Genomic DNA, 12,344 nt, shown 5'->3' on the forward strand with positions numbered 1-12,344 from the left:
AAATGGGCTACTTTGATTTTAATGTCTAGTCCTTCTGGGTTGAGGAAAATGTAGGAAACTGAGATGATGTTCCTGATATTCTTCCTGCTTCTCTTCAGGGGTGATCAGGAAATAGTCTAGGAATTGAGCATGAAGGCGGCAGTAAAGTAATTCTGATTTGGTGAGATAAGGGGTTACAGAGCTGGGTGGCAGAATGACCCTGACACCTATGGGGAGGCACACTGTCAGCCCTTATTGAAGGAGTACCTAAATGCCTGACTTTCTTTAATTTTCCTTTTCTAGCTGATTTTGGATTCTGTGCACAGATAACCCCAGAGCAAAGCAAACGAAGCACTATGGTGGGAACTCCATATTGGATGGCACCAGAGGTTGTGACACGGAAAGCCTATGGGCCCAAGGTTGACATCTGGTCCCTGGGCATTATGGCCATTGAAATGATTGAAGGGGAGCCTCCATACCTCAATGAAAACCCTCTGAGAGTAAGTGTTAGCAATCCTATTTCAAGGTATTTGTGCTATTGTCTATAGTGCCTGGAAATGGGACTCAGGCTCTTCTCTCTCTATTACTTTAAACTTGAATATATCTTTTTTGAATAAAAGTAGGCCCTGTTGAACTTAAAATATAAATGCTGGGGCTGGGTATGTACCTCAGTGGTAGAGCACTTGCCTACCATATGCAGGGCCCTGAGTTGATCCCCAGTACTGCAAATAAAAAAATAAAAATAACTATATACATTTATATGCTGAAGAAAAGGATACTAAAAGCAATTCATTAATTTATTCAATGATTGAGTTTGTATCACATGCAAGAAATTGTTGTAATGATAGAAAGACAAATTAATGCATAGTAATTGATGATAAGTATGTGAAAAAAAGCAGAGTGAGAGGTAAGAAAGCAATGAGGAAGGAGGCAGAGTATGCTGTTGTATTTAGAGTAGAGAGAGAAATTCTCTCTTATAGGTTATTTTAGCAGAAACCTAAAGGAAGTAAAGGGGTAAGTCATGAGATTAATCTTAGGCTAGGACTTGATTTGAAAGTGTGCTTGTGGTATTCTGAGGATAACCAGTGAGTGAAAAGGATGTAAAGTGGTAGCCAAAGTCAGGGAACTAGTAGAGGAACCAGCAGGTACCACCTTGTAGACCCTTATGAGAACTTGACTTTTATTCTACAGAGTTCAGAAATCATTGTAAAGTTTTAGCACTTTTATAGAAAATAGACTGTGAAAGACTATTGTAGTAGATCAGACAAGAGTAGTGGCTTAGACATACTCAGGAAATGTCTTGAAGGAATAACTGACAAGATGGATTCTATATTAGAGAAAGTGGAATTCATAATGGCTCTGAGGTGTTAGGCCTGTATTGCTGAAAAATTCAGTTGCCATATGTTGAGATGGGGAAGAACACAGTAGTAAAGAGTGGCTTTTTTTTTGTGGTAGCGCACACCTGTAATCTCAGCGACTTGAGAGGCTGAGGCAGGAGGCTCACAGGTTCGAGTTCACCCTTAGCAACTTAGTGAGGCTCTGTTTCAAAAAATAAAAAGGGTTAGGAATATAGCTCAGTGACAAAATGTCCCTAAGTTCCCATTACAGAGAGAGAGAGAGAGAGATGGCATCGAATATCTTGATTAAAAATGTTCATTCAGGGGCTGGGGCTGAATGGGGCTCAGTGGTAGAGCGTGCGCCTTGCACGTGTGAGGCACTGGGTTTGATCCTCAGCACCACATAAAAATAAATAAAGGTATATGTCCATCTACAACTAAAAAAAAAAAAATTAAAAAAATATTCATTCAATGAAATCATGGCTTTGCTGATAAATGGATGGAACTGGAGAATATTATGCTAAGTGAAATAAGTCAATCCCAAAGAACCAAAGGCCGAATGTTTTCTTTGATATGCAGATGCTAATTCACAATGGCGAGGTCAAAGAATAGAGGTATTTTGGACTAGACAGAGGGAAGTGAAGGGAGGGGAAGGGGGATGGGGGTAGGAATGATATCAGACGTTATTACTCTATGTGCATATATGATTACATGACCTGTGTAACTCTACATCATGTACAACCAGACAAATGAGAAGTTATACTCCAATTATGTATGATGTGTCAAAATTCATTCTACTGTCATATATAACTAATTAGAACAAAATAAAAAACATTAAAAAGTGTTCATTCAAGTGGAAAGGTTGAGTATAGTTGGGTGTAAGAGTGGAGTTCAAGAGTGAGAAGTCAGGACTAAATATAAATATAAATTTATTTAAATTGCTATTTTTTTTTCAAAGAGAGTGTGAGAGAGAAGAGAGAGAGAGAGAAAGAGAGAATTTTTAATATTTATTTTTTAGTTCTCGGCGGACACAACATCTTTGTTGGTATGTGGTGCTGAGGATCGAACCCGGGCCGCACGCATGCAAGGCTAGCGCGCTACTGCTTGAGCCACATCCCCAGCCCTTTAAATTGCTATTTAAGGTCAAAAGTAGTTGAGATCATTCACTTAGGGGGTGGTGTAGTTAAAGAAGACAGAGGTTTGAGTACTGAGTTCTGAGTTATTCTAGTGTTTCAGAAAGCAGCAAAGAAGACCAAGGGGTGGCCTTCCTAGTACGAGAAAACTGAGAGAAATGTATATGGGAGGCAAGTGAGTGTTTACTCTCTTAAACGGTGAATGATAGGTTGAGTATGGTGAGATTGAGAAATGAACATTGGATTTGCAATAGAGGTTATTGATGACCTTGACAATTCATTATCAATACAGTGATGGGGATAAAAGCCTAATTAGAGTACATCCCTGAGAGTAGCAGAGGAAATTAAGATGGCATTTATAAAGCTTATTTTTTCTCTTAAAGGAGTATTGCCATGAAGGATAATAGAGAAATGAAACAATATCTTGAAGTGGAGTCAGGTAGGGATGGGTTCAAAGATGATGTTTGTGTTTTAATGGCAATCATCACTTGGAGAGGAGAAAATGAGTGAGAAGTGACAATGCAAAAGTGATGTCCTTAATTAGATGAGAGGGATTGCATCAAAAGACATTAGATTAGATCATGGACAATCTATCCATCCTAATAGAAGAGGAAGCAGCAACAAAGATGCAAAGTAGGTTGGTAATTTTGGTGGTCAAATGTGAAAGTTATTCTGGTTGCTTTTATTTTCACATTTAACCCATACTCCTGTCCAGTGCAGGAATTCCCTATACATTGCTGCTGGTAGGTCCATATCTACCATTAACTACATACTCATGTCACCCTTGGATAGCTCTGATTCTTGGAAAGCGTTTTAGTGTTATCAAACCAAAACTAATATCTACAGATTCTGCCTTTTGGTCCCAGCTTTGATCTCTGACTCCACATATAATAAATCCTTTTCTATTTTAGAAAATGGTCTTACAGATTTGAAAATGTCGATCAATGGGATGTAACGTTTTAAAATAAGACCAGGGTCAAATCAGAGGACATGCATTCATGAACATTGTGATCCTACACAAATAGCTTTATTTCTGGACCTAATATGTGAAATGGGGATTATCTGTCTTGTCATCTTACCCAGAGTTATTGTGATTGTTAAATGAAGCAGTGCTATTTAAGTACTTTGTAAGTTAATGTGTTGAGTGCTTTTAAGGTTTCCTACTACTGTTTTTCTCTCCCTTTCCCAAGAGATGCTTCATGTTAGGTGGTTGGGGAGGCAGCAGTGAAACAGTTTAATGTTTGACCAGACATTCCTTTTTATCGTTCTTTCCTCTAAGAAGAGATTTGCTCTTGGATAACTGAGGTGAAGGAATCAAGAATAATTTCTGCCAGTTGCTGGGGCACCTTAGATCATCAGGCTAACTGAATTATGAACCCTTTACATTTGTAATCAAGAGTAGTAAAAAGCCTTTAGATATGTAAACATACTTTGTAAATTTACAAAGTTCTTTCCAAGTATATTTATTTAATTTTGAAAAAATGGTACTATTTTTGATAGATGAGGGTGGAAATTCAGTAGCATACACATGGTTACATGGGTTTGAGTGATCCTTAAGTCATATTCTTTCCAGAACACCACAGCTGCTGCTTTGTATCCTAGTTCATATAGCAGTTAACTATATTTTTAGAGGGGGTTTCTGGGGAGCCAATCGAGAACTTCATTTGGAGCTCAAAGTAATTCTTCACTTTTGTTGCTAGGCCTTGTACCTCATTGCCACTAATGGGACTCCAGAGCTTCAGAACCCAGAGAAGCTGTCATCTATTTTCCGGGACTTTTTGAATCGCTGTCTTGAGATGGATGTGGAAAAGAGAGGTTCGGCTAAAGAGCTATTGCAGGTAACTAGCCCCTCTGCAAGTAATCACCTAATTTGAGGAATTATTGACCAAACCTTTGAACTTTTTGAACTTCATTTTTGTCTGTAAGGTTTTATTTATTATAGAAGTAGGTTTTTTTCCTGCTAATTCCTATGCTCACCCTAGCCTTATTCTTGGGTCTTTGCTTATGATATTCCCTTAACCTCCTCCTCAGCCTATTAAAATTGTAGACATTCTCCTAGCTCAGCTTTAGATCTACTTTATGATCGCCTATTGATCTTTGCCTGTATCTTTCTTTAGCTCTTCCTTCGTTTTGTTTGAATTTTGAATTTGTCTTGCAGAATTTGGGTCTGTGAGAGAAGCAGCTCTCTGTTATTAAGTCTTACACAAGTTAGACTTTACTGGAATAAATTCAAAAGTATATTTTCAACTAAAGGAATGTCAGTTTAGAGGATAGTTAGTGAATACAATCTTTGGAAATTTTCAGTTTCTTCTTTGGAAGTCCTCTCAGATGGAGGCAGGGACATTCTAGTTATTGGAGTGAGACTTTACAAGGGTGTAGAGAAACTCAGAGCTAGGTTCACTAAGCTTTTTATAAGAACTCCTACCTGCCTAATCCTGAGATTACAGTATAATTTTTTTACATGGTAGCAAACTGCCTTTAGCAGGCCACATCATTTGTACTTAACATTTATTTTTCAAATACAATTTCTTATTTCTAGTGTCATTTTACTAACTTGCCTATTGGTAGTTTAATAGGAAGTATCATGATACTTTATAATAGTGATTGATCTGAAGGCATGCACTTTCAATTACTTTTGTATCATGAGGCCCAGGAGTGACTGAGCAGAGCAGGGCAGGACCTAGCACAATACCATGTGTTAAAGTTAGTTATAAAGCTGGGCTCATGCCTATAATCCTGCCACTTGAGTAGCTGAGGAAGGAGGATTACAAGTTAGAAGCCAACCTGGGTAACTTAGACCCTGTCTCAAATAAAATACAAAGGGCTGGGGGTATAGCTCTGCAGTAGAGTGCTTGCCTAGCATGCTGAAGACCCTGGGTTCAATCACCAGTACAAAAACAATTTATGAGTATGTCTGTTTTTACCCCACTGTATTATAACATCTCTTTTATCAATCTCTGAATTTTTTCTTGTACCTAACTCTGAATAGGTACTCAAAGTATTTATTGAATTGATTATTTTTAGCATCTCTTTGTAATTAAGGCTACTGATTAAAGAGCACTGGCCATTATATTACATATGAGATCTGGGTTCTGCCAAGTGTAAACCATTAGTCTCTAGGATCCTTTAGGACTACAAGACTCCTTATAGCAAATAGTACAATATAGAGTCCCTTTTGCCTTTCGTTGACTTGTGTTCTGGAAACCCTGGATATTGGGATGTACAAATACTATGCTGAGCCTGTGATTCGTGAAGATATTTTTAATTAAGTAAAAAAATTATAGTTATTGAAAGGTTAGTGCCCTCTAGAGTTTTCTTCCTGATATAACAATATAGCTAATAATAAATTCGTTATTAGATCTTTACCACTAGTAGTGTTTTATATTTATTTATAGTGTTTTATATATATATAGTAACATATTATACATATGTGTGTGTATGTATGTATGTGTATATACACACACACACACACACACACACACACACACACATATGTCGGGGTTTTTAGCCCCCATCTCCTCCTGACGGGTGAGAGAAGTGGGGAAAGCACGCCCTGACTAGGATGAGCCAAGAGAGGTAAAGGTCGACTGGCGGCCTGCACCTAGCCCCCCTTCGCTGGAGGACAATCAGACGCACCAGGGAGACAATCAAGCAGGATCTCGTTTATTGAGGAAGTACACACAACTTATATACTGCATAGGAGCCAATCAGGGTAAAGGTCAGAGGGGTGGAGCGAGTTCACATCACCCATCCCATAGTCAGTAAGGGAAGGCACAAGCTGTCCACGAGGGAGGAAGAGTCCTGGACTTATCCTGGAGGTGGTCCTCCTTTTCCATCACCACCCACCCACAGCACCGCGTCCTGGCTGATTGCCAGGAGCCATCCCAGCCACATGTGCGGCCCCAAGACCTGGAAGCGGGCAGCCATGTCCTACATATATATATTATACATATATATTATAGTTATAGGTCCTGCTGTTCCCATTTTTTACAGGTGAAGAATGGAGGTTTAGTAACTTTTCCATGATTATATACTTGACAAGTGATAGATCGAGGATTTCAGTCTATATCTGTTTGGCTTAAGTGTACAACCCCTTGGCCACTGTTCTTGCAGATTCAAAAAGTGTCAGAACTGGAAGGTCTCACATAGGGCTTATCTAATTTACTTTATTCAGAAGAGAAAAACTGAGTTTTCCCATTGGGTTTGGACCACATTGCTCTCTTACCTCAGAGAAGAGCTGTAGAAAATGTGATCTGAGAACACTGGTTCTTTAACTTGCTAGTATAGATTGTAAGTACTCAAAAACAAAACTTTTAGACTCTTAAATCATGAAATTTTTACATTTATTTCTTCTGTGAGAACACATGTATGAAAAGAAATACATAGGATGATATATTTTCATGATTTAACCAATGTCTTCTATTCCTTTCATAGTTATAATAATGTCTTCTCAGTACTTCTTTATACCTTATCTTTGTCTCTGTAGAATTTGAATCAATTTTCAGCAAAGAATGTTTGTATATGTCCATATACAGTCTGACTAAGCAAGGGAATTAAGTTTAAGTGTGGCAATTAGATGTTATAATTGAGTTAAACATCACATTAGGTTATCAGTTTCCTTTGCAGATAGGACAGAAATGAAATCTGGGGCTGGGGTTGTAGCTTAGTGGTAGAGTGCTCACAAAATAAAGTATTGTGTTCATCTACAACTAAAAAAAAATTTAAAAAACAAAGAAATGAAATTCTGATAGTTCCTTGTATTTCTTATAATGAAGAAACATTCTACATCCTCAAGACACAAAACTTTTTCCCTACTAAATATAAAATTTAAAAATAATTAGATAAGAGTCTCTGAGTTACATAAAAACTGTTTTGCATTAACAGTTTTACTGAAAATGTAGATGCAGTTTTTATATGATGTTCCCCCTAAATGGTCCTATTTAAAAGCTGAGGGCATGACCCAAAACACAGCACAGTAAAAATGATTTGAGAAAAGACTAAGATGCTGAAATCCTCACTGAATTAGTTAGCCTTACTGGATTCAAGGATAGAACATTTTGAGCCAGACATGATGGACAATGCCTGTAGTCCTATCCACTTGGAAGACTGAACAGGAGGATCCCTTGAGCCCAGGAGTTCAGGGCCAGCCTAGCAACATAATGATACCTTATCTCAAACAAAACCCTGCTAGGCATGGTGTTGCAAGCCTATAATCCCAGCTCTTCAGGAGACTAAGGCAGGAGGGTTACAAGTTCAAGGTCAGTCTTTGAAACTTAGAGAGACCCTGTCTTAAAATTTAAATAAATCAATCAATCAATAAATAGATAGATAGATAAATAAATAAATAAATAAATAAATAAATAAATAAATAAATAAATAAATAAATAAAATGGGGCTGGGATGTACCCTAGTCATAGAATGCTCCTGGTTTCAATCCCCAACATAGGGGGCAGGGTGGAAAGAGAAAGTATTGCTTTTAAAATGAAATATTACATTGTACCACTAGGTCATAATCAGTCAATACCTTTCCCAAAGATAATTATTATTCTCATTATGACTATTGTTTAGTCTTATCTAATAAGAAATGAAATCATTTAATATGAATTATCTTGTTGGGATGGTACTGTGTGCCTGTAACCCCAGCCACTCAGGAGGCAGAGGCAGGAGGATCACAAACTTGAGGTCAGCCTTAGCAACTTGGTGAGATCCTTACAACTTAGCAAGACCCCATCTCAAAATAAAAAAATAAAGAAGGCTAGGGATGTAGCACAGAGGTGAAATGCCTCTGAGTTCAATCCCTGGCACCAAAAAGGAAAGAAAAAAAGATAAAACTGTTGTATCTGACCTTTTTTATTCAACATGTCTGTGGGATTCATTTTGTGGTCAGTTCATAAATTATTTATTCATTTTATTGCTGTATGATTTTTTGTATAGCATCATATGAATGTAGCACTCTTCATTCTTCCATTCTCTTAAACATTTTGGTTCTTTCTAGTTATTGGCTTTTGTAAGTAAAACTTCTTTGAACATGCTTGAATGTGCCTTTTGATGGTTACATAAATTCATTTCTCTTAGGAATATGCCTAGGATTGGAATTGCTTGAGTATAGGGTAGATGTATGTTTACGTGTAGGTAGTTACTGGCAGTTTTCCACAGTGGTTATCTCATAAAGATAACCTTCATTTGGGGATGATCTGAAGCTCTCCCTCCAGGCAGCACCTTGCATAAACATGGATGCCTCTATGTCTTGTAATATGCTAAGGAAGAACAGTTAATAGTAATGTGGTTTTTGCTCTTTATGCCTCTATGTCTTGTAATATGCTAAGGAAGAACAGTTAATAGTAATGTGGTTTTTGCTCTTTATCTCCTTTCTAGCATCAGTTCCTGAAGATTGCCAAGCCCCTCTCCAGCCTCACTCCACTGATTGCTGCAGCAAAGGAGGCAACCAAGAACAATCACTAAATCGAGTTCACCCCAGCCTCATTGTGCCAAGCCTTCTGTGAAATAAATGCTCATTTCAGAAATTCCAACCCCTGATGCCCTCTTCTCCTTGCCTTGCTTCTCCCATTTCCTGATCTAGTGCTCTCAAGATTTTGATCCTGGAAACCATGTGTACAGCACTGAAGGGAACTAAATTAGTTGACTTCTGATGATGACCATTTCTAAATTGGACTTTCTTCTGATTTCTGGACATGAGGGTGGTTTATGATAGTTTACATGAATAAACCTTAGACCCCTATTTCTAAATAGCAAAATCTCAACCACCCCCACTTCTTGCCCCCCACAATCAGTTCTTGCCTATATAAATTTAAGGTTTGATAACATTATTAATTTGCAACCTTAAGATTTCTTTAGTGCTTGCTTTTCTGTGACTGAATTGCTCAAACACCTCATTGAATTTGAAAACTAGAACAGCTTGGGAATGCCATGGGGTTTGATAATTTGCCAGGGTCATGAAGTGGCTCAGCTTCCTGGACCATGACTTTGGTGCAGCTGATCCTGACATGGGAGAACTACTATGTTTTTCTTTGTGTGTGCTTCTAGCAGCTGTTTGGGAGGACCTTGACTTAGTAGTGCTCCCCATGCTGTTTCTTGTGAAATGGCCTTGGCTATGTAGCAGCTTTTGATTCCCTGCATCCCCTAGGCTGCTGCCCCCAATCTGTCCTTGTTTATAACACTGAGAGGTTTCCTAGGGCACATGCTGAATGAGAGCAATGAGAAGTCAAGAGGAAAAAAATGTAGCTACTTTTAGAGCAAGGCTGGGCATGAGCACCTGTCTTGCTATATTTATGTGATGTTTCAAGAACTCAGCTTCTTTTTCTGTCTGGGATAAAGAACTGAAAGGAACTCAGATCTTCTGGTGGCCTAAATATTTGGGTCAAAGGAAAGGGTCTGCAAATCTGAGACTAAACATTAGTTTGGGATGGATTTGATGACCTAAGATGATATCCTACCAGCTATAAAGGGACCCTGTTTTTAAGATGCATGGCCAATCTCTCTGCAAACAGAAATGCTTATACTGGGTGTTGGGGATGTATGCTACCTCCTGCAATCATTGTGGTTTTGGTCCTCCCACTATGGTAGGATGCCTGGCCAGCATTGTGGCTTGTCATGTCGGCCCCACTGACTACCTTGTCATGCTCTGAGGTACTACTGCCTCAGTAGCACAAATTTATATTTCCTTCAATAAAAGGAGATGAAAATATTCTACTTGGAGTATGCCTTCCTTTCTTCCTGCTTTTCCTTTTTTCTTTTCTGATTTTGTACATGAAATAATGAATAATTATTCTTCCTGAACCATTTGAGAGTAAGGTGCAGATAGGATGCCCTTTTACCCATCTATAATTCAATGTATATTCTTTCTTCTTGGTACTTACAAATTAAGGAAAATGGTACTTTTTAAAGAATAATTATAAACACATACGTATCCACCACCCAAATTAAGAAATGGAACATCATCAGTGCCCCAGAACCGTCTGGTAGTCCATGTGAAATTCATATTTATAAAGAGCTTTAGTAGAAAGTATCATGGAGATGAAGTTCCACAATCTTCTCCCTGTAAGCTGGAGACCTAGAAAGTTGGGGCACATAGTTTGGAGGCCTGAAAGACAGAGCTGATGGAATGAGTTCCAGGCTGACTCAGAAGGCCTGAGAACCATTAGCACTGAATGCATATGAATGTTCCAACTCAAGCAGCCTGGCAGAAAGCAAATCAATCTTCCTTTGCCTTTTTGTTCTATCTAGGACTTTAACAGAATGGATGCTGCACACCCACATTTGGAGGGCCATGTATTTTATTGAGCCCACGAATTCAAATGCTAATCTTTTCTGGAAACACTCAGAAATAATTTGTGTTACATGCCTTACATGGGCTATCTGGGCAGCCCATGGTCCAGTCAAGTTGACACATAAAATTAATCATCACCTTCTTATCTTTACCTCCTGGTGAAGGAGATAACCTTAATTGGGACCAAGTAGCTAACAGCTCTTACAATTAAGGTGATGATGACTTTTAGATTAATGAGTCAAAAGTGATGAGATGGATGCCCCTGCTGTTGTTTTATGGAGGAAAAAAACCTAGCAGCACAGGAGTTCCTCCATGCAATTGCTGAAAGGACAAGTTACAATTGGTTTGCATTTGTATGAGATAGAAAGCTAGAAGATGGTATAGTCCATCCAGAAGAAAGGGGTGATAAGAGTCCAAAGGCTGTACCCCTTCACTTGGAGGTTGTGATGGTAATCTGATAAGTGTGATGAAACCTGAGGAATTGTTAATGATTTTCCCTCTAGAATCTTAAGAGTTGTCCAAGTATTGGTTGTCCTATGGACTTCCCAACATACAATTTAGGCTTTATAGGGATGACTGTTTACTGGGATAGCTAGACAACCATTTAGTCAGTAGAAAATTATTCATGTCCAGCAGCTTAACACAGTACATTTCTGTGCCTTTTACTGCCTGCAGAGTATAGAGGCAAGAGAAACCCTCATGAAAATTGCTGCTTGTCTGATTCTACATATGTCTTGAATACATCTATCCCCAGGGTATTAGTTTTCTATTGCTGTGTAACAATTCCTACTAACTTTGTGACTTAAAACAACACAAATTATGTATAAGGCCTCGGATTCAATTCCCATCCTGCACACACACACACACACACACACACGCATACACATGTGCGCGCGCGTGTGCGCACAGACACACCCTACAAATTATCCCACGGTTCTTATAAGTTTGGCCATGGCTTGCTTGGATTTTCTGCCCAGAGTATCATCAGGGTGCTGGTTGTGTCTATGGTTTACATGGTGCTTGGAGTCCGATTCCAGGCTGGCTAATTGTTGGCAGAATTAATTTATTTCCAAGTAATATAATATAATTGGAATCAAATGGCTGTTTCATTTTGGTTCGGTCACAGTATGTGTATCCTTGCAGAAGCTATTTGCAGGTTTCCAGATCTCTATAATGAATATAATAATTGTATCTACCTCTAAGGTTCTGAAGAAATAATGTATGTAAAACATTGAATACAATTCCTGGAACTTAGCAAATGCAGTCCTGTTTTGAAATGCTTACAATAAACTGGTTTGTCAGGAGACTTTATGCCAACTATTGAATCTCACTAGCACTAAAGTGGGGGGTCTTATAGAAAAATCAATAACTGGGAGCCTAAGCTGTACTTATATATCTTATCCAATACTGATTTCTGGCCTATCAAACATTGGTTAAAAAAACCTGTATCTGTCTGAGGCTACTTGAAAATACTTTGTTCAAAAGACTGAGCTTTTCTTTCCTCCGTAAAGTTGCTAAGGGATAAAATGCCTAATATTAGTATTTAGTATCTCAGATTTGTTGTTCCAATTTTCTTGTGATATATTAAAAGCCAGAGTATTAATTTCA

General features: G+C 38.3%; 1 protein-coding gene across 3 annotated transcripts in view; it reads left to right on the forward strand.

The window, feature by feature from the left end:
* Nucleotides 1–10,159, forward strand: part of PAK1 (p21 (RAC1) activated kinase 1) — a 145,820-nt gene extending 135,661 nt beyond the window's left edge. For all 3 annotated transcript variants that reach the window (XM_081282009.1, XM_081282008.1, XM_081282007.1), the window contains exons 13-15: nt 283–479; nt 4,150–4,287; nt 8,825–10,159. In XM_081282009.1, coding sequence (XP_081138135.1) covers nt 283–479; nt 4,150–4,287; nt 8,825–8,911 — 422 coding nt within the window. In that variant the 3' untranslated portion in view covers nt 8,912–10,159. The remainder of the gene's footprint in view (nt 1–282; nt 480–4,149; nt 4,288–8,824) is intronic.
* Nucleotides 10,160–12,344: the final 2,185 nt, after the last annotated feature.

The sequence above is a fragment of the Spermophilus citellus genome, assembly GCF_964194105.1.
Source record: "Spermophilus citellus genome assembly, chromosome: 2".
NCBI lineage: Eukaryota > Metazoa > Chordata > Mammalia > Rodentia > Sciuridae > Spermophilus > Spermophilus citellus.